The sequence below is a fragment of the Haemaphysalis longicornis genome, unplaced genomic scaffold, assembly GCF_048455015.1.
Source record: "Haemaphysalis longicornis isolate Haplotype H1 unplaced genomic scaffold, Haemaphysalis longicornis Haplotype H1 scaffold_1, whole genome shotgun sequence".
NCBI lineage: Eukaryota > Metazoa > Arthropoda > Arachnida > Ixodida > Ixodidae > Haemaphysalis > Haemaphysalis longicornis.
Window position 1 is genome coordinate 121,458,506 of NW_027526203.1, and position 20,578 is coordinate 121,479,083.

The 20,578-nt window shown below is 46.9% G+C and overlaps 1 protein-coding gene across 1 annotated transcript in view; it reads left to right on the forward strand.

The window, feature by feature from the left end:
- Positions 1-738: 738 nt before the first annotated feature.
- The window catches only part of LOC144179557 (nose resistant to fluoxetine protein 6-like), a gene marked incomplete in the record, with an annotated part of 454,840 nt that continues 435,000 nt past the window's right edge, over positions 739-20,578 (forward strand). The window contains 1 exon segment of the mRNA XM_077707960.1: positions 739-1,204. Coding sequence (XP_077564086.1) covers positions 748-1,204 — 457 coding nt within the window.

Here is a 20,578-nt window from a genome sequence, read left to right on the forward strand (position 1 = left end):
CAGACTCCGCTTTTGAGTATACCTACACATTTATTTTTACTCATTTATTATTTATTACCCTTTCTTGTATGCTGTCTGTTTGTATGCTTGATATTCCCCGTGTACACTGTGCATCACCCGAGAATGCCCCGCTGTTGGTGAGCACTCAAAATAAATGAATCAAATCTTTCACGTGAAGCAGGGGTCGGCAAGCTTTCCAGGTGGAGGACCGAGCAGCATGAAGCCAACAGGTAAAGGGCCCGACGACAAATCAGGGCGAGGGGGAAGAGGGGCAGGAGGGTTTCCTTTTTGGACCGGTGCAAAGAAATGAAGTGAAGACGTTCTCAAGCCAACTGTGAATATGGGGGCAACTAGAGGCGGTCTTGCTTTATTTCGGGCTAACCCCATTTGAGGTTGAAATTGCCATGTCAACCTTCAGATAGGTAGTGACAAGGGGAGGCGGGTTCTGAAGTTGTGGCGAGGGCCGCAAACGTACTTCCCCGCGGGCCGCATGTTGCCGACCCCTGACGTAGCGGGTCCCAAATGAAGCGCTTTCTCGCCACGCACTTGTGCAGCGCGGGAAAACAAGCAGCACAGAGCTGCCGCAGTCGCTCCAACCTCGGCCGCAATGGCGCCCGCTCAATCCGGAGCACGATCCGCGCGCGCGAGCACGCGCTCTCCCTCCCCGAGAGCGGTGGCGCCGCAGCACTCTTTAAAAACAGGTCTACCGCGCGGCGGCCAGACCAGAAGAAGGACACGAGCCGTACGATGCGCACCAACGCCACAGCTGAGCGCCGACACGGCTGCCGCCCGCCAGCCGGCACCCGGGCGTCCGGGCACGTCCTCCGCCTCTTCCCGGTGCCATCGTCGATGCTGCCGCTCGTGTGTCTCCTCTTGATGGCCGGCGTGGCACTCATGAGCGACGTGGCCTCCGCGGACCCTTCCATCGGCGACGTCCTCGGCGTGCTCCAGAACACCGCCACGGCCACGCCAGACGTGGAAGACAGCGTGACAGCGCCACCGAACAAGTCGCGGAACGAGCGGATACTGGAGCAGTGGTCCAAGTTCGAACTCAACCTGCAGGACCTGGTGGATAGCGTTATCCGGAAGGTGCTGCCCACGGTGATCCGCCGTAGCTCCGAGCTCGACGTCTCCCCGGACTGCCGCGACGCCCTGCTGAAGGTGGTCTTCGGCATCCGCCAGCTGAAGAGATGGGCCTTCCAATGTGAGTGCGCCGCACTCGTACGCTGGATTTTCTCTAGGCACGCCCTTCGGGGGGAAGGGGGGGGGGGGGGGGGGTAGGCATGGGCTGCTGGGAGCGAAGCTCACCCACTTCTCGACCCATTGCACCTGCCCTTGCTGCTGACGCTGGTGTTCAAGAGAAAAGCGCGTGCCGAGCGTTTCGGCACTCGCTTAACTCGAGCACTCAGCGTCTTGCATCGTTGATGTGAGGTCTTTTGCGCATTACCGTGGCCATTTTCTAAACGCCCGCGTAATTCATCACACTCGTGGTTGCAGTGCGAATGGGGACATTTCCTCCGAGGAGAAAGTATAACAAACGGGAAGGGAAGTATGCGTGGAAGGCACCAACGATCGGCGGATTTAGAAAGTGACAATCGGCCTGCCTTTCGCCTCCACAGCAGCACGACAGCGTAAATACTCATTATCTGTTTTAACTTGAACATTTACATGTAAAGTGTGACATACATGGACGAAGTCTAATGAGTCTGAAGGTAAGGGCGGGCAGGATAGGGTATGGCAGCCGTAAATAAGTATGCTTTAGATGGTTTGAGAGAAGTCGGGAGCGTCTTTATTAGTTATTGGCGGGAAGAGCTCTGAGTCTCCCAAAAAGTTGTTAGGGCTTACATCGCCTCGGTGCCATTGACCTAGTACGTGGCGTAGTTATTTCATCAATCCTGTAGCCCTGCATAATAGCTAGCGTGCAGCCCAGTTCCAGGAGACTCGTCTTCTCATCTTGGCTCGTCTTGTAAACCTGATACGTCTAACAAATCCCGCTAGAGGTAGACGCTGAATGTTTTAGACATTTAAAAAAACTTATCACATTACACTCAAACCATTTGTTTCAGGAAGCATGCTTGCATGGTTGAGGGAAAACATGCAGAGGAAAGCCATCTAGCTGGGAAAGCACGAAGAAATTGGCGAATACCATACTTACGCCTGTGGATAATCATTTCTCGCGTGATTTAATGAAGATTTTTCTGCCAATTTTCTAAGAAATGCGAACGCGTTTGAAAAGAGGACAGCATCAATGCTTAGAACCCTACGAACCCTTTTCCGACGATACTTACAGCAGTGTCGTACTGGAGCGTAATCCTGGGAGTATTTGATGCTGTGCATAAATTAGTGACATTCTTCGCAGTTATCTGCGTTCATTCATTGAAACATATTAACAGCTTCTTTAGTTCAAAGAAAAAACGTGTTATATTCAATTGTTAAAAAAAATTCCCCGGAACAACCCTGGTCACCATGGGAGTTTCATTGCCTGCCCTTGGCTAGACTGATACCGCTAGCCCTAAACAGTGCGCGTGATTCCAAATGCCTGAGGCATGAAAGATAACCATTTCTTTGCGCCTCTTTACGTCGACAAAGGAGCGCTGAAACAAAAACAAAAATTGCTTTAATTCTGTCTTGGTCTTGTTCATTGAGAACCGCGCGCCTCTGCCTGAATCTAACGGTACGTGTGGGAGCTGGTAATTTACAGCGAGTCGGCTTGGCGCCGCGCTATTGCTTCCCTTACGGGAAGGTATAAACACCCGGAAACAACCATCGCTATCAGGACCTAAGCTTGAATAGCTTTTTTTCATGGCGCGCTTTGAAGTACATTAGTCATAGGAGACTCTAAAGTATGGCACAGACTAATTTCATGGGATTACCCAGAAGTTCTTCTGTGCCAGCACCTATGTGATACGTAACAAGATCTCAGCCAAATCTTTGCCTACAACGCAGTTTTCACAACAACTGCTTTGCGCTAAATTCAATTCAAATTTAATCGCAATGACATATGCATGTTTGGTTTATCGCCAGGAGATTTTCTGGTGTTTTTACGCCCTTTACATAGCGTAAAAACTGTGCAATGGACAGCCCTCGCGAAAATATCACTCCCATGCACTGAACTTGGAGAATCTCAAGGTTACGGCAGCGTCGACTCCTCTTGGTTGTTTTGTGGTGTACTACAACCGGAAAGGGGCTTAAAATTGCAACTAACAACAAGAAGCTGTGGCGGGGCTCGAGGCGATGAATCCAATCTCGGATATTTTCTCTCGTCGCATGCTCGGTTCCGGGCTAGATAGCTTCGAGTCTCCCGTGCATTCCAGATCACCTTGCAAATCTAAAGGGCTCGCTGGTGCGACCCGGCAAACGTGGAGATCAGCCTATCGAACGCAATACCGTACGCTGAGAAGTAGGCAACGAGGCTTTGTGGGCAGGCCTGTCGAAACCGCCGGTGCACTGTGGCGTGGCACATGGCAGCGCGCAACGAACGGCAGCTTAATCATGGGGACACTAGCCCGTTCCCGCTCAAGCTAGGCAGACATTACCGCCGTAAATTCTCAAGGCTACGCCTGGGGAGTAGACTAAATAGAATGAAGACCGAGGATCGAAGTGACAATGTCGACCGTCCAACAATCGCATCATATTCTATTTCCGGCGGGTTCCACCGGCACTGATATTCGGGGAGAGTTTGGAAATGTGATCCGCATTATGACGCGTCCCGTCGCGACGCAGGTTCTGTGCCATCGGAGGCTTTCCAATATGACCAATGAAAAAAATTGCGAGGTGACCTAACCATCGTTTAGGATGTATACTCAATCTGGAAGCATTTTGTCCAATTGCCGAACGATCCTTTCATTGCCGGCGTCATCTTTTTTTTTGCAACTTTTTTTTCGGCATAAAGACACCCTCTTATCGCACTTTCATTTTCCGGGATTATGACATATGTCACCCTTTTTTAAGGAACTTTATCCAGTTCAATTCAATTTTCCCTCGTTTTTACGTCTAGGGCAGTGCCTGTTGGTACAGTACAATTCCTGTTTATTTTTTTCTCGGGCTCAGAGCTGCTCCATCCGATGTTTATTTCTCTTTTTTTTGCATTTATCTTACCTCGTTTTGTGACCATCTTTAACGCGTTGTTTTTTCTATAGTAAGAAAACAATTCAACGTCTATTCCTAATTCGGGGAACGCCAGTACCATCGCTATTAATGTGCTCAAGTTTTCCCTCAAAAATGCAACCTTTCCTTTGCACTGCAGAATACTGATGTGCATGAGCCATGCCAGCTTCTTTAGTAGTTTGAAATGGCTTCGTTTATATCTACTTAGTGCCCAAGCATTTGTTAACCTGTTTTTGTTTTTTGTTTTTGAGCCGTGGAAGTGTACGTGTGTGCATCCGCCAACATCAGGCAGACGCGCACGCCAGACTAGTGCCATCCTAAGAGGAGTGGACGACACCGACCACTTCTCAGCGCGCCAAGAAGACGTAGCTCTCCTTGTAGGAGTTCTCGTGAAGATCGGACGTAGCCAGAAGAGTATAGGCCCCCGAGCAGCCCTGCACCCCTCCAAAACAACCCCTTACTCTCTTGGGCCACTGGATGCCCCTTGCTGAGTAGTGATTTATACATACATACAATTTATGCCCCGTGGGCCATTTTTCGGGCCATCTCTTGGCTACGACGCCGGATTTAGGCCGAACACTCGAACTAATGTTTTCCCATTGACAGCACTCGAAACGTTCGTCAAACATCCTGGACCCCAACACAAGTTCGGGTACACGTGAAGAAACTATGTCTCGCCTTGTGTCGGAACACTACGCAACGTGCATGTTTTGCGACGCTGTGAAGGTTAACAACCGAATTTATGCAGAAGTCTTTATGTTATAACTAAAGAGGCAGTGGCTATCTTTTGTTGCATTCTCTTATCCCCGGTACTTGTGGCTCGCTTCGCACAGGAGTCGTGAGCTCACCCTAATCTTCCTGGGAGGTCCGTCCTCATCTTTGTGCCACAGTGTATCCGTCACTGCTGGGTGGCTTTGCCGCGCATCTTCGGAAATGACAGCGGGGTTGACGGGCAAGCGCCGAAACAACCCCAACTGACATTGGTGGATCGTAAACCACCAAGCCCTAAAATCCACCTTATCCACCTAACACTTATTCCATCCTCGTAATTTTTATGCGTTTCAATGAAGTGTCTATACTGTTAATTGACGGCCACTTTATTCCGGACATTTTTTATACGACAACAGTACTCTAGGAAAATTCCCAGTAGGTCGGGCCTGACCACAACGTTTTCGGATAACCAAACGCGTATGTGAGGGTGGATTGTCGTGCACATGTCCCACGATGCCGGTTCTCTTGGGTAAAGCGTGACACTTTGCATTGCGCCATGCCCCTGCGCAGATTCCATTCTATAACAGTGTCGTTTGTCGGGGACCTAGATGTTGGTCATTAATCGCAGTGATTCGTCGTTGAGGAGTGCTGTGGCTGAGCCTACATGCGTGGATAGCTGCCCGTGAAGCCCTCTGCCAGGGTGTGCACAAGGCACGCGTGCTCTGTGAGCGGCTACAGGGCGTCCACTTCTTTGTGTCTGGGCGGCCTGTCGTGGCGCTTACAAATCGATAAATGCACTCACATGTGTGTTGGAGAGCTCTCTTCCGCGATCATCGGTTCGCTTCAACGTATTTGGAAACTCACGAATACAATATGACCGTGTTATGAGCATAGGCCACGCTTTAATCTTGAATACAAAGTCGGTAACATAAATTTGTAGAAATATTCAGCCATATTTTTTTATATATATATAATCGAAAGAAATGGCTATCCAGACAGAAGTGCCTGATGACGTCCGTCCAGCTGGAACCGGGTCGAACCACGGTTCCCTGCAGCGAACCCCCCGCGGTGGCTCAGTGGCTACGGCGTTGTGCTGCTGAGCGCAAGGACGCGGGTTCGATTCCCGGCCGCGGCGGCCGCTTTTCTGATGGAGGCGAAAAGCAAAAACGCCTGTGTGTACGAGATTTCGGCACACATTAAAGATCCCCAGGTGGTCAAAAGTAATCCAGAGCCCTCTAATACGGCGCGCCTCATCGCCTGCGTTGCGTCGGCGCGTTAAACACCATAATCGATCAATCCCTGCAGTGAGCTGGATAAAACACTTCCTGCCTGGAAGCTCTGAGAAAGCTGTCGCCAGCACCGTGATTTTCTTGGTCGGCGTCACACCCGTTGGCCGGCTTCAACTGAAAGCACAGTATTGTCCTTTTATTAAAAAGGGGATTTTTTTGGCTTCACTGATGGCGAGCGTACGCGGAGACGCACTGCACGAAAGCCCATTTTACACAAGTGGAGGGCTCGTGATGGCGATGGGTTTTCACAAAGGCACGCTTCCCGTGGTCGGACTCAAACCTGGGTCCCTCGCCTTACGAAGCCGACGCCTATCCGATTGCGCCATGCCCACACGGTCTAACACGTTCGGGTTTCGGACTCTGACTTTGTCTCGCGTTGCACGGGAGAAAGCTTCGCGTTTTAACCATCGTTCTCTTACGAAAGGGGCTTTGATCTTTTTTTGCCATTTGAAAGGTTGAGCAAGGACGAGGACCAGCATACAAGTTGACTGGAAAAATGTGTCCTGCGTGACACGCTACAATGCATAGCAATGCATGGCATCACGTTTTTGTGGACGCAGCATATGGCGGTCCTCATCATTTGCCAAATAAGGCCCTTGGATGCAGTGATTGGGCTTTCGCGTGCATCGGAGCGAAGAATACCTGCAGAAGCTTTATTATAGTGCACCACAGGTGACAAAGACGCTCATTCAATGCGTGATGACATGGTGTGAACTTGCTGAGAACAGCAGTATTCGCGGGATAATGGCGCACGTGCCTTCGTAAGTGGCGTTGGGGAGTGGGCCAGCACATTCTAGATCGATACTCCTTTTCTTCCGCTGAAAGAAAAAACAGAGAACAAAAGGGTGAGCGGGAGTGTTACGAACTGAAACTGCACATCGGTTGTTCTTCGTTGTTTTTCAAAACGCGCCGGCTTTGCCACAGTCACGGAGCAAGAATAAAATCTTGCTCCGTGGCCACAGTGCACCAACTACTGCGACAAAGAAAGATTTCATGCAAGCAGTATTTATTTCATCTGCGTCCTGACGCATCGCAAAACATCATTACTTCATTGCATACTGCCACTGCGCAGAGCACTTTATTCCAGGACGTCGCGTGCCCACGCAGTTTTTTTCCGGCAGTGATCGGTCATTCAGATGCCCTGCAGTGAAGCCGACCCGCCGGAATACTTAAAGGGTGTACGGTGCTAAGTTCTGGAAGGCCCAAAATTTATTTACATCACCAAAGGTTCTTCGACATGCGCCGATATCTCATGATCTAGTTTTTTTTTTTTTTTTTTTACCCTACGGGAGAAAAACGGCCACCACCACAGCACTTGAATGAATACACTGTTTCTAGCAGCCCATCAGAGCCAGCACTTGCGCCGAGCAAAAATCAGCCACGACAAAAAGCGCAGTTGCCGTCTTGTATACAGTTTGAAGTCCTGTCCGCAGTAAAACTACCTCTAACGAACGTAACTACCTTCCTCTTAACTACCTCTCCTTCGTCTCATTTGAAGATCGGTTTGTCGAAGTATCTTGGTAAGCAGTTTATACGAATTGCCTCATGGCTGGTATACAATTGAATATGTTTGCTGAAGTTCAGAGATTCCTGGCTGAATGGTCTCAGCGGCCCTTGGAACCTTAGGAAATTTCGGAAAACTGTCTTTGAAACATGACTCCCCCTGTGCTGAATAATTGCGGACGTCCAGGGGAGATACTGTGCCAGCTCTATTAAACGAGCCGGCAGCCGGGGATACAGGTGCAAGACGAAAAAAAAAACCTTGAAAATTAGCCAAACTGCGTTCATCTTTTGACATTTCCGTCATCGTCTCGCGTAATGAGTGCTACACTTCTTTTTTTTGCAAGTAAAAGCTGAACACTGACGATGCACGCAATTCTTTCTATCGACAAAGATTCTTCTTCCATCGCTTTGGTCAGGGATATTTTTTTTCCCGCAAGTTCCGTACTCTGGTGCCGCCATGCCTCAATTACTCAAGTGACGCAACTACCCCTGAGAGGCATCTTTACGTCGGGTCATTTTCACGTTTGTTTCAGTCCACTGGGGAATACAGAAAACATGATCAAACGGTGATTGATTTCATGCCTCTACTTTTGTAGGTACACTTGGTTAATACTATACGTTATACGTAGGTACAAAACTGCGACTTGTTCTTTTTTTATTTCTCCTGCGCTCAGCTCCAGAATGAATTCTTCAAAACACACGGCGGCGTTGTTGTTGGCGGTGTGAACCCTTAGTGGAAGTTCGCGGGAGGACTGGGAAAGTGGAGGGGTGGCGTAACGGGAGGGTGTACAGAAGAGTGGGTGCAGGAGAGGGGTGAAGCGAAGGTTAAGAAGTCAACACAAATATTGCAATTGATTTGATATTAAGGGAATTCAGAATTTTTCACCATTTCTGGGTTTTCTGTTCCTTGTGTGTAATGATATTTCGGTAGAAAAGAGAGTGGCTATAAGTTTACAACTTTTTTCGATAAATTAAGGCTTGTGTACTTTCTTTAATCCTCCCGCGATTTTACCCAATACACGACACCTTCCTTCATCTGCTTAGAGTAAAAAGAGTGCGAGAGCGCACTGCCAATGTGTTCGAAACCTCCCTTCAAGCTCAGCTCCTATAAGCCGTTTCTAGTCGTTAAAAGATGTTATCAAAATGCGCACAATGCCGGGTATTCTTCCCCAGTTGCATCGTAATTCTCGCCTTCTCCGGGTTCCACCCCGCCCCCCCCCCCCCTTTTTTTTTTGCAAAGCATTTGAAGACGCCATGGCAGCAGGAGCAGCAGACGTGAAAAAAATTGAGCGTCTTCCTGGCGAAGGCTCGCCATCAGTCGCGTGGTAAGCGTCCATTTGTCGGGCCACAATCTAGCCAGAGTTGACAGCACCGCGGGCCATAAACCCATCCGTTCTTCCCCAAGCTGGGAAAAAAATTAAAGGCGTGAAAGGAACATTAGGAGCCTGTTACCGAATGCCGAGACCTAACGAAGCTTCTATTCTCGCCGTGCGCGTCATTTGAATGACAAATGACGAGGGGAGGGGGGGGGGGGGGGGGGGGGAGCGTTATTTCGCGGATAAAGATTCGGAATTTCAGTGTTCCCAAGCGCGAATGCGGTACCTCCTTATTATTTTAACCCGCCTTCCTGCACTGTTTATACATCTTCGCCTGCGCGTCTCTGAACTTTGGATTCTTCGCTTTTAGGAAAGCATTTGATTGATTGTAGGGTTTAACGCGCCGACGCAACACAGGCGATGAGGCGCGCCGTAGTGGAGGGCTCCGGATTAATTTTGACCACCTGGGGATCTTTAACGTGCGCCGAAATCTCGTACACACGGGCGCTTTTGCTTTTCGCCTCCATCAGAAAAGCGGCCGCCGCGGCCGGGAATCGAACCCGCGACCTCGTGCTCAGCAGCGCAACGCCTTAGCCACTGAGCCACGGCGGCGGGTTTTAGGAAAGCATTTAATATAGTTCATCACCTGCTGTTATTAAGGGAACTGTCATTCTGTGGTAGTAACCCCAAGACTCCGTCATGGCTGTCAGCGTATATTACTGGTAGGCAACAATATTTAGTTATAAACGGTGCAGCCTCTTATACCTTAGTCGCAACTTCATACGTTCCACAAAGGTCTGCCCCTAGGTCTTTTTTTTCAATTAAATGAAACCACTGATAGCATTACGTCCTGCTTGAGGCTTTTCGCAGACGACTGCGTATGGAAATATTCCTTCCCAGGATGAAAATGAAATAATTAACAGTGACCTAAACGGGATTGATATGTGGGGAGGAAAAGACAAACATCTACGCTTGCGTGGCTCAAAACAAGTCCCAACAAGAAATTTTTGTTTCGTTCTTTTCGCTGCTATGCGTGCCTACCAGCTAAGTGATCATGGAATAGCACAATATAGGGTAGATCGCCGCGCAAATATCTATTACAGTCTCGTTTTTTCGTGTCGGTTTCTGTTTTGACCAAAGAAACACCGAGGCGGCTGCCATGATAGGAGGGCGCTCGTGATACCCCCGCTTTCGTCGCACCACGGCTGGTCTTGACGCGCGCACGCACGCGTCCAGACAAGCCGTGGTCGCACTCGCCGTCACACATGTCGAACGGGTTTTTGTTCTGAGCTCTTCGGTGCGTGTAAAGATTAAAATTGATTTAAAGTATGTCATACCAAACCATTACGGTTGAACCTTCCTGGGAGATATCTTAATATACAAAGGAAGCTTTTTACATGGTTACCTCAGCTTTGAAATTTCCTGTCAGTACTCCTTTAAGAGATGTCCGCGAGAACGTGCGGCTGCGGGGGGCTTCTGCGTTCGAGCACGACTGCCACAGTTTCAGTGTTCAGAACGGTATATTCTGTGAGTGTCGTTGAGGGGCCGGTGTTTGGACACGTGGTGCCATCCATCGTTTGGCAGACAGAGCTTACGGCGGTGAGAGGGCCGCGGGAGATTCGAAAAGTAATTTGCAAATTCATCTAATTAGATAGCAGTTAGTGTGTGTCATTTCATATAGTGGCGTGTTTTATTCCGTTTGGGTCCATAACCGAGGTGGGTCAATGGTTTTTTGAGTCCGGTGCAAGCACATTTTGCAGATGGGCGACGCAATGTTTGCGCTGACATCAGCTATACTCGGAGAGGAGTTTTAGTGTCATGGTGTAAGTTTCCGACACGGCTGGCGACAGGCGCCGAGCACCATGTGAGGGGGAAACAAGCTTTAATGCGGTCGCTGAAGTCACATATTCTTTCTTTCCTCTCTGGCATAGTATCATTGTCGGAGAAAGCTTCCTCCTCCCCACACTCCAGTTTTTGCACCCGATTCCAAGTTGAAGTGGGCGCTCGCTTCTGGCTGCAGCCGTCGCAGTTTCCGATTGGCGGGGATGACGTCTTTCCGCGGACGCTTTATAGCACGGTTGATGAGCGCGGCTTATAGCCACGGTCGTTGTGCGCGGGAATACGTCCCAAGGAAAGTCGATGAATTAGCCTATGGTTAAAATGGTGTATGGCACTAAACCTCGAAAAGGCAGTCTGAAAGAACAACTCTATTATACAAGCTAAAAATCAAAAAGGTTGTTGGTCTATAACAAAATCATCGCTCTTGAGAGTACGTCATTGCTGCAACAAAATAGGCCAGGCCATCGTTCCAACGCGCTAGTTCATTACTTGTGCCCACGTCGTAAGCAGTGGGTATTCCTTAGGCATCTTGTACACCGAATGGAATTAAGGATCACCGCCGCTCGCTATGCATTATGCAAGTCTTGTTTCACATCTCGGAAAGTACTTAAGCAATTTTTCAAAATGCGCACACAGATTATATCTCAGAAAAAGATGCCATATTTATAAAACGTTACCAGCCTCAGTGCATGAAAAATACAGACAGAAGGGTTTCGTGCAAGAGCTTCAAAATCAATGCAATACTTACGCCATAATTTGCACAACTGTCCGACTGCCGTTCGTCAACTAGCTTATCAGGCCTTCGTTCGCCCACAAATTGAATTCGCCGCATTTATCTTGCCCCCTTAATGGCATGCTTGAAGTAATTCAATCAAAGGAAGCCCGTTTCAGTTCACGAAATTGTGATTATCATGACAGCATAACTAAAATTAAGCTCTGTCTGTATTTTCAACCACTGAGTACTTGGCGTGACATTGCTCTTCAATTTCTCTTTCACAAATACGCCTAAAGTGACAAACCACTTCCACTTCACCTTGGTATTGCTTCCATTACAACACGTAGGCGCATAATCACTGAACATTCACACCATTATATGATCAACCGACGCCTTCAATTCATCTTCTCGTCCTCGCGTCATCCGTTAGTAAAACGGTCTCCCGACAAATACCGACAACTTCTGCACTCTCTTTCCGCCATAAGACTTTAACCCTAGTTTTTCAACACCTTCCTTCTAACCACGTTCTGTATACCTCTTACGTGTTCTTTTTTTCAGATTTATTAGGTCATGCGTCGTTTCGTACCAAAGCACGTGCCTTTTTCTTCAGCTGCGCACTCTCTGCCTGCCTGCATTTTTTTGTATTGAATAATGTCCTTAGCATAGTATGTCCGAGATAACGCTCTGCATTTTTATCATCCTCTATAACTTGTGTGTTTTCGAAACCAACACAATTTGCTTCGAACGCGTTGTATACGCGAATCTTGGGTGCCTGTATTCTAGGTACTCTTTTTGTGTATTCCTCAATTGTATTTGGCTAGTTATATTTTTTTGCATACTTATTATCTGCAATATTCCAGTGTGAAGCCTGCAATGACGTTTTTTGTGCGTATTTTATTTTATCGCTCTTATAGTGCTGACGTACAACGCGTCATTGGTTGCTTTATTCGTTTACTGTGCCGTGACACTTCTTACCTTTTGTAACCCCCTTACTTAATGTCCTGTAATAGGGTTTGTATGGAATTTTAATTAAATAAACTTGCAGGAATACGAAATAGCGAAACTGTAAATGTGAAATGGAAAAAAATCAACATAAGAAAACTTGATATTGTTGGAAGCACCGCACAGAAGAAAGAAAGAGTACACCACTGTCTCTTAAATGCTTTGTTGACAAATCTAAACTCAAACTGGACCTTCAAGGACGCTCCGCTGCGTACATAAGCGAAAACTCACCAGAACTATCTTAACATATCAAAGCATGGACGCTTGTGCAAAACCCTTAAAAGAACACCGTTACCTACATCCGAAGAAAAGTAATGTTGGAACTTTTTTTTATTTGGGCTAGCTATTTTTTCTCTCTCGTGTAAAATGGCGCTGATGGAACTAGCTTGTGCTGAAGATATTTTTAACTGGTGGACCATGCTTACGTCGTTACACTCGACTGTATGGTACACAACACTATCTTTCTGTTATTTCATATCTCCTCGCGCCTGCTCCTCCGCCCCTCCCCATTTTCAATTTCGGAATTCGTAATGAGAACGTGTCTTTTCTGCGGAGATTCTTTTCCCTTCGTAGATAGAGTGGAGCTGGTTGACACCAGGTCGTTTTTACGCCCATAGGCACCCGTAATTGCACAACGTCTTTTGCAATGGGCACATTTTGCACTGCTTCCTCCCTTAGAAATAAGCCCCCTTAACATTCAACACAAATGCACTATCTTCGTCTTCCCTGGACATCGTTTGTATTTGCTAAAATAAAATATCAAAGTTCCTTCCACTTCTCGGAGGCACCGGTCCCGGGCGCGCGAATCATTTTCCTAGCCACATACGTTGGTTTGAAAGTACACATAAAGGCGAATTTTTCGACAAATAATGAAACAAACCATGAATGCGATCAGACCATCTAAATCAAAGAAAGCAGCAATAAGCGCAAGTAAAGCATCAATGCAACTGACGCAGCATCGTTGCATACCTCGGCAAACTTGGACCGGCTTACTAAAACTCACTCACAAATTTATTTTTGTAATCACCTCTCACTCAAACTTACACTCATTGCTCAGCGACTCATCTACGCTCATTCGAACTCAAACTCGATTGATTGATTGTGCGGTTTAACGCGCCGACGCTACAGAGGCGATGAGGCGCGCCGTAGTGGAATGTTCTGGATTAATTTTGACCGCCTGGGGATCTTTAACGTGCGCAGAAATCTCGAACAAACAGGCGTTTTCGCTTTCAAATTCAAAGTCACAGCGAGCGCAAAACTAAGAACTCACTCAGGCTCAAAACTCAAAATGGACTCCGAACTCACTCGGCCTCCGAACTCACTCGGGCTTAAAACTCAAAATCGACTGAAAACTCCCTCAGGCGCAGAACTCAAAATGAACTCAGAACTCACTAGGGCTCAGATCTCAAAATAGATTCAGAATTCATATGTATTAAGAGTTTGGAAAATGCAAGCAGGTTCACGAAACGTACCGTCGCAAACGCGTTTGTTAAAATTCTCACGTTTGGTAAGAAAGACGTGACCTTGTAACTCCAGTGAGGTCGTAAATGCTTTCTGCTACAGATTTATTAGAGCTATACTTGCTAGCCCATGATGACTAGCACCGCGTGCAAGCAAATGTACATATGTGTTGGATACCAAACCCTTGATATAGGCTGCTGTACATGATAAAGAGGTTTTAAGCTCGAGCGTGCGCTGAGACCCGGGGGAGAAACAAAGGTCACTCAGAAAGGTGTCGTGCGCTGATTTCACTTACATCGAAGATGTTTATGGTTAAGGTGTTGTCCATTGGTTCTGCATTCTCAAAAAAATGCCTTGTGGCAAAGCAAACTGTTCCCACGACTCCGTGAAGCTCGAGGCGTTCATGGGTGCGCCTTTGATTTTGTTGGCATGCTTGCTTCATTATAGGGGCCCGACCTAAAACAGGTGTTGCTGGTGGCGCCGGTCAACCGCGCCCAACGTGCAAAAATCGCAAACATCGACTGGATCTGTCATGGCGTACGCAGTGCAACGTGCATGTTTCAGAGCTGTTTAAATGTTCAACCGCTTGCAATATGTCATGATTTTAGTCATATGGTATGGACATCTTGTTTTTTTTTTTTTTTTCAAAAATGAAGTCCAGGCGGCGCGTGTTTAGAATAAGTATTGTCCACATCATGACAGTCATGGCTAGTCAGATTTGGTTAAAAGTGAAAATGATAGGGTGAGTAAGGTGTCAAATTGAAGGGCTCGGTCAGGGTATTCACATGGAACAAATAAAAATTTCCGCGCATATGCTGCTTTTGTTGCGAATGTTGACGAAAGGAGAAATTATACTGGTGCCTCTGCCAAGTAAAGGCCTCCCTTCTCTTTCCCACACACCTCTCCTGCTGTTTCTCTCTCGTCTCGTTCCTCCTAAGATAACACGCTGGAGGATTGCGTGAGTCAATTTAAATTTACCGCGTTCCACTGCTCCAAGTAGGGTACCTCGATGCCAGCGCTGCCGCACGGCGGAGACGCGCCTGAATCGAGGCACCCTACTCTAACGTTTAACAAACCACGTTGCCCTACTCCACGAACGTTCCAAGCGGAAGGTGGAACCTATCTAGTGCAACCTTTCGTTACTGTTGCCATTTGATTTCTTCAATTTCGCCAGGAGCTATAGTAGCGCGGGCAACAGCAGGCGACGGTTTTCTGAAGTTGATGCAGTATTTAATTTGCTATTGCAATAACCAATCATCCATGAATTTTATTGAAGGAACACTGCAAATATCGCTTACGCATTGATTTTCTAGCTTATATTTGCGTTATGTCTTGTTCAACAATGTTGATAAGCGTGAACATTGCCACCGGACTTAGACGTTTAGATTTGTCTGTGGGTATATAAGAGTGTGGGTTTGTAGTTATATTGCGCAGCTTCTAGTTCACTTTGGCAGGGTGGTTGAATCGAGACACAGACACACAAGCAGACATATGGACAGTCCAAAATTTCTGCATTTAGGTAGCCCAAGAAAGACTATCGTCTTTAAAAATTCATTTCTGGTTGTCATGGCACAGTCATTGTGAGTCTTAGATTGTGTTAAAATTCAAATGATGCCGCTAGGGCGTGTGGTGTATAACATTGAAGGTCTCGATGAAGGAATTCACGTGGCGCAAATAAGAAATTGCTTCCTAATGATAATCGTGACACAGTCATGGTGAGTCATGGGTTAAGTTAAAATTTAAAGTGGTGTGCCGATAGGGCATGTAGGGCATCAAATTGTAGCTCTCGTTGAGGGAACTAATGAGATAGTCATGGTGACTCAGAGACTGGGTTGAAATTCATAGTGATGCCGCTTAAGCGTGTAGGGTATCAAAAAAGATTTGGATTAGAGAAATAACGCTAGACAAATACACAATAAATCCTGGTCATTATCATGACATAGTCATGGTTAATCATAGATAGGGTAAAAATCACTGGTGCCACTGGGGCGTATGGGGTATGAATTTGATTTGATTGATTGTGGGGTTTAACGCGCCGACGCAACGCAGGCGATGAGGCGCGCCGTAGTGGAGGGCTCCGGATTAATTTTGACCACTTGGGGATCTTTAACGTGCGCCGAAATCTCGCACACACGGGCGTTTTTGCTTTTCGCCTCCATCAGAAAAGCGGCCGCCGCGGCCGGGAATCGAACCCGCGACCTCGTGCTCAGCAGCGCAACGCCTTAGCCACTGAGCCACCGCGGCGGGTCTTATGGGGTATGAAATTATAGGTCTCGATCAATGGAATCATGCGGACCAAATAAAAAAATGCATCCTGGTTATCCCCATCAGACAGTCATGGTGAGTCGTAAATTAGGTTAAAATTCAACGATACAGAGGGGATGTGTGGGGTATGAAATCATAAGTCTTGATGCGGAAAATCACCTGGGGCAAATAAACAAGGCATTCCGCTGATCAGTACTAGTTAGGAGTTGGTAAACGAAGTGAACTCACTGCAAATGGTAAAATGCGAGCACAAAAGAAATTGTAGTGTCAAAGGAAAGGTTTTGAGGGCGCAAAGTTAATCTAGGCAATGACTGAATTGGAAGCTAATTATGTCCCGTCACTTCATAAGTAAAAATTCCGAGTTGTGCAGTAAGCTCGTGGGGGCGGTAAAATTAGTAGTTTTCATCCAGGGAGACGGGTGCAACTAATGCAAACACATGCCAGTAAATAATGCCGAATTCAGCTTTGATGGACGGCAATATTCAAAAACCTTCACCTGGAGCTTCAGAGCGCCAATCGCGCTGGCGAAGTTTGACCAGGCATCATTAGAACGTTGGTTCGTCGACACATTGCGGTTCCCAATGTCTGGAGAAAAGCGGTGTAGCCACCAAAAACAAGGCTGGTGAACAACCACAGGGGCAAAATGAAGATGGAGATAGCGAAAACCTTTCTTAAATGTCGGGAAGGGTCAACTTGCGCGGCCACCGACTGTTTATAATACCGCACTTGTATAACTTGTATATTTTGGTATTTCTTGTGTCTATCAGTTATCGGCGTCACTTGCCCTACATATTACCGTTGTCTGAACGAAATTCATAGCTGGGAATTCCGCGCCATTCTTTTGTTTTTATATTCTGTCTCAGTTCCTTTCATCCGCGATTTCCCAAAGAGTTTAGCCATTCACGTTCTAGTGTGTTTTGGCACTGCACCCGATGCTGTTCGCGCCAGCAAATAATTATCTGTAATATGCACGGCGCCTGCATTACATACAGAGCATTCCCTCGCAGGCGCAGATTCTGTCATTGACTTTACGTAGGGGACTTAAGGTTGATGTGCACTCTGCTGGTACTTTCCGCCAAAACTACGTAAAATATTTAAATGGTTCAGTGCATCCAATATTCACAAGCTGTGCCATAAAAAACGCAAAGTTAATGTCTCTTAAAGAGTTCTAGGTGCTGCTCAGAACCATGCAATATGTAGTTCCACCTGCTGTTTGCTAACATTGTGTGCCAAAGAAATGTCTCCAGACCACGTCTGCTGCAGAAACAGAATTTTTGGCTTGTTTAAATGTAAAAATAAGCCGGGTGCTTTTGCTCAGTTTCCTCGTATAGGTGGCCGATTAGGCAGTGTGGCACCGCCTATATATAACTGCTGCATCTGCAACCCAACGGCAACACGGCCTCGCGGACCTTGGTCAGCCCGCAGGTTGCGACCAGGGAGAGTGTGTCCTCTGGCGAGTAGCTTGTATCGCGCGCCGAGTACTCGCGTCCTGATGTTAAAGCTTCATCTGATGATGATTGGGAAGGGTGCTTTCGGTTGGCAAAGACATGGTTGCTACAATTCTAACATCACGTAGTAACTCTGACCAATACTTCCTGCCTCGCCTGAAGCATTTCAAACGGCTGAATCCCTCCGCTCCTATAAAGTTGTGCGCATGGAAAGAGCAACATGCGGGCTTGGAAACGGCTTACAAAAGCGACTATCATGTTTCTGTGACCGAGTATAGTGTTTTCGTCACCCCGAGACACATTAGTAGAAGCTCTTGTTTTATCAGTTCGTAATGGCATACATTGGATCTAAAAATACGTCAGTGTAGCAGATATATAGGGTGTACATTACTTTAGATACTCTCCGACCATTAGCACAGCGAACGGTTGGTGTTCCCCGCGATGCCGCAATGGTTGAGGCGTTGTGGTGCTGAGCCAAAGCAGGCGGGTATGATCACAACCGGGGTGAATGGGTGCTTTTCTGATGGAGGCAAAAAGCGAAAACGCCCGTGCGTTCAGATATAAGCGCAGGTTAATGGCACCCTTGTAGTCAAAACTTATGCAGATCCTTTCACTACGACGTGCCTCATTGGCCAGTGGCAAATTCGTCCCATTAAAACCTGAATTTTCAATTCGTTATACCTATTTGACATACGTAGCAGTGCTAGCTTTGATATATAAGCTGCGCTATGCAAACGTGGGTAATTCCGGAACGCTACATCTACAGCTTGCATGACTTTCGAGCTTGCTATATAGGCTCCACTTCGGTGTCTACATAATATTCGTGTGCGCTTCTCAACAGCTATGTCAAACCGAATATGGGACTTAACTCTTGGGAGGTTCGCATTTGTAGTAAACACATGAGCATACCGCCTTGGCGACTAAAAAACCGATGTAAAAATATCAAGAACAATCACAACCTTGTTTGGGTGGGACATACGTGCTCCTTCTTATTTTCCACGCATATTTTGTTATTCCACAGCTGATGCATATCTGGTCAAGTGGGGCCATATGAATTACTTTTACGGAATGCAGCAGCGAAGTATTAGGATGCTGCAGGTCAGTCTAGAATATAGACTGCAACATTATCGGCACAACCTGCGCCTGCACAGGGCACACAGAGTCCAATGTGAACGCAGTCCATCAACAATCCAGCCATTCAAATGCGTAGCTGATGCCTTATGAACTGAAAAATATATCAGCACTTTATTTGCTAAGCTGTTTGATTACTCGCTAAGCTGTTTCACGTTGAGGGCTGCTATGTGTCGAACCAACCATGCTTTCAAGATGGCGTGCCAACAATTCACGAGCACAGTTATATCTATGGGACACCAGATAAGGTTTTTTTGCTTAACTAGTCATTATTTCCGATGATTGTATTCGATCCACCTTCCTTCACCGACATATATATTTTGATATCCCACACGACCTAGGGGCATCACTTTGAATTTTAACCGAATCTTTGACTAGCCTTGACTATATAAAAAGGATAACCAGGGCCCATTTCTTTATTCATTCCACAAGATTTTCCTCGTGGAGACCTCTAATTTGATACCCCACACGCCCTAGTGGCATAACTTTGAATTTTAACCGAATCTTTGACTCTCCGTGACTATATAATGAGGATAAGTAGGCCGCATTTCTTTCTTTATTCCATGATGTTTTCCTTATGGAGACCTTTAATTTGATACCCCACACGCCCCAGTGGCATAACGGTGAGTTTTAATCCCAATAATATGGCTCGCAATTCCGTATTCCCAGCTCTCAAGTGCTCTTTTTAGGCCTGTTTCACTATATGCGACACTCGAGCAAGCGGCAGTGGCCGTTGAACATGAATGTGAGCACTGTTGAATTAAGCCAATGGATGTCCATTAGTTCAGCAGTTTTGTGGGACAACCCGAACGGCCATGTTCAACTGTTGGCGTCTTTGTCACGCACGTCTACGTGTGAAATTATTTGCATTTATGTCAAAGTTTAATGCGCCTATAATAACGATGTTGGAGGCCTAAAATATTGTATTGACTGCCTATTTTTGGCGCCTAAACCGTGCTTTTTAATGCCTAAAAATCCGGCCTCTAGTGATGAAAATACCCGAAAGAATTATTTTATTTTATTTATCCCACGTGATTCCCTTCATCTAGATCTTTAATTTGGTACCCTACATGTCCTAGCGGCCTCAATTTTAATTTCTACCTTATCCACTACTCACCATGACTATCTCATGATGTCGTCATTATTCAGTCTAAGTGGGCATCGCCCGGAGGTGTTAGTTGACACCGTATTTGAAACAGCGGAAGGGACAGCCGCCGCCTCCTCTTCCTCCCGGCGCTCACATCTTCTTTTTTGACCCCTAGCGTATCATTAGCCATTCACAGAAGCAGGGGAACAACCGAAAGCGTGCGCCGCCGTGTGCTCTCCCACCGCCCTCTCCCACCTTCTTAGAAAATCCATTGGGAGAAAAAGATGGGATAAGCCTTTTTTATGGCCTCACCCCTCGATTATCAGTCACACGCCCAGCCCCTAGAACGTGGTAGAGAGCAAGTGCTGATCGTCATCACAATTCTACAAGAATCTTTTGAAGATCAGAACTCCCCCCAACTGATCATGCGTATCGTGATTGCTACCACACCCGCACGTAACCCGAATTCCAACCCCAGAACGCCGCATGCAACTTAACAGGAAACTACCGTAGGTGCTTCGTACCTGACGCAAACACTTGCGCAAAAATTACATAAGTGAAGCAACGCAGGTAACAAACGACTTAAAACGCACATGCCTAATCTTTGGGGCTACAGCCCTAGCACAATCGTATCTCGCTGAAAACGCAAAATGGACTGCCTGAAAAAGATCTCATACCCCTAGCGCAAAACAAATCAAGAGCTC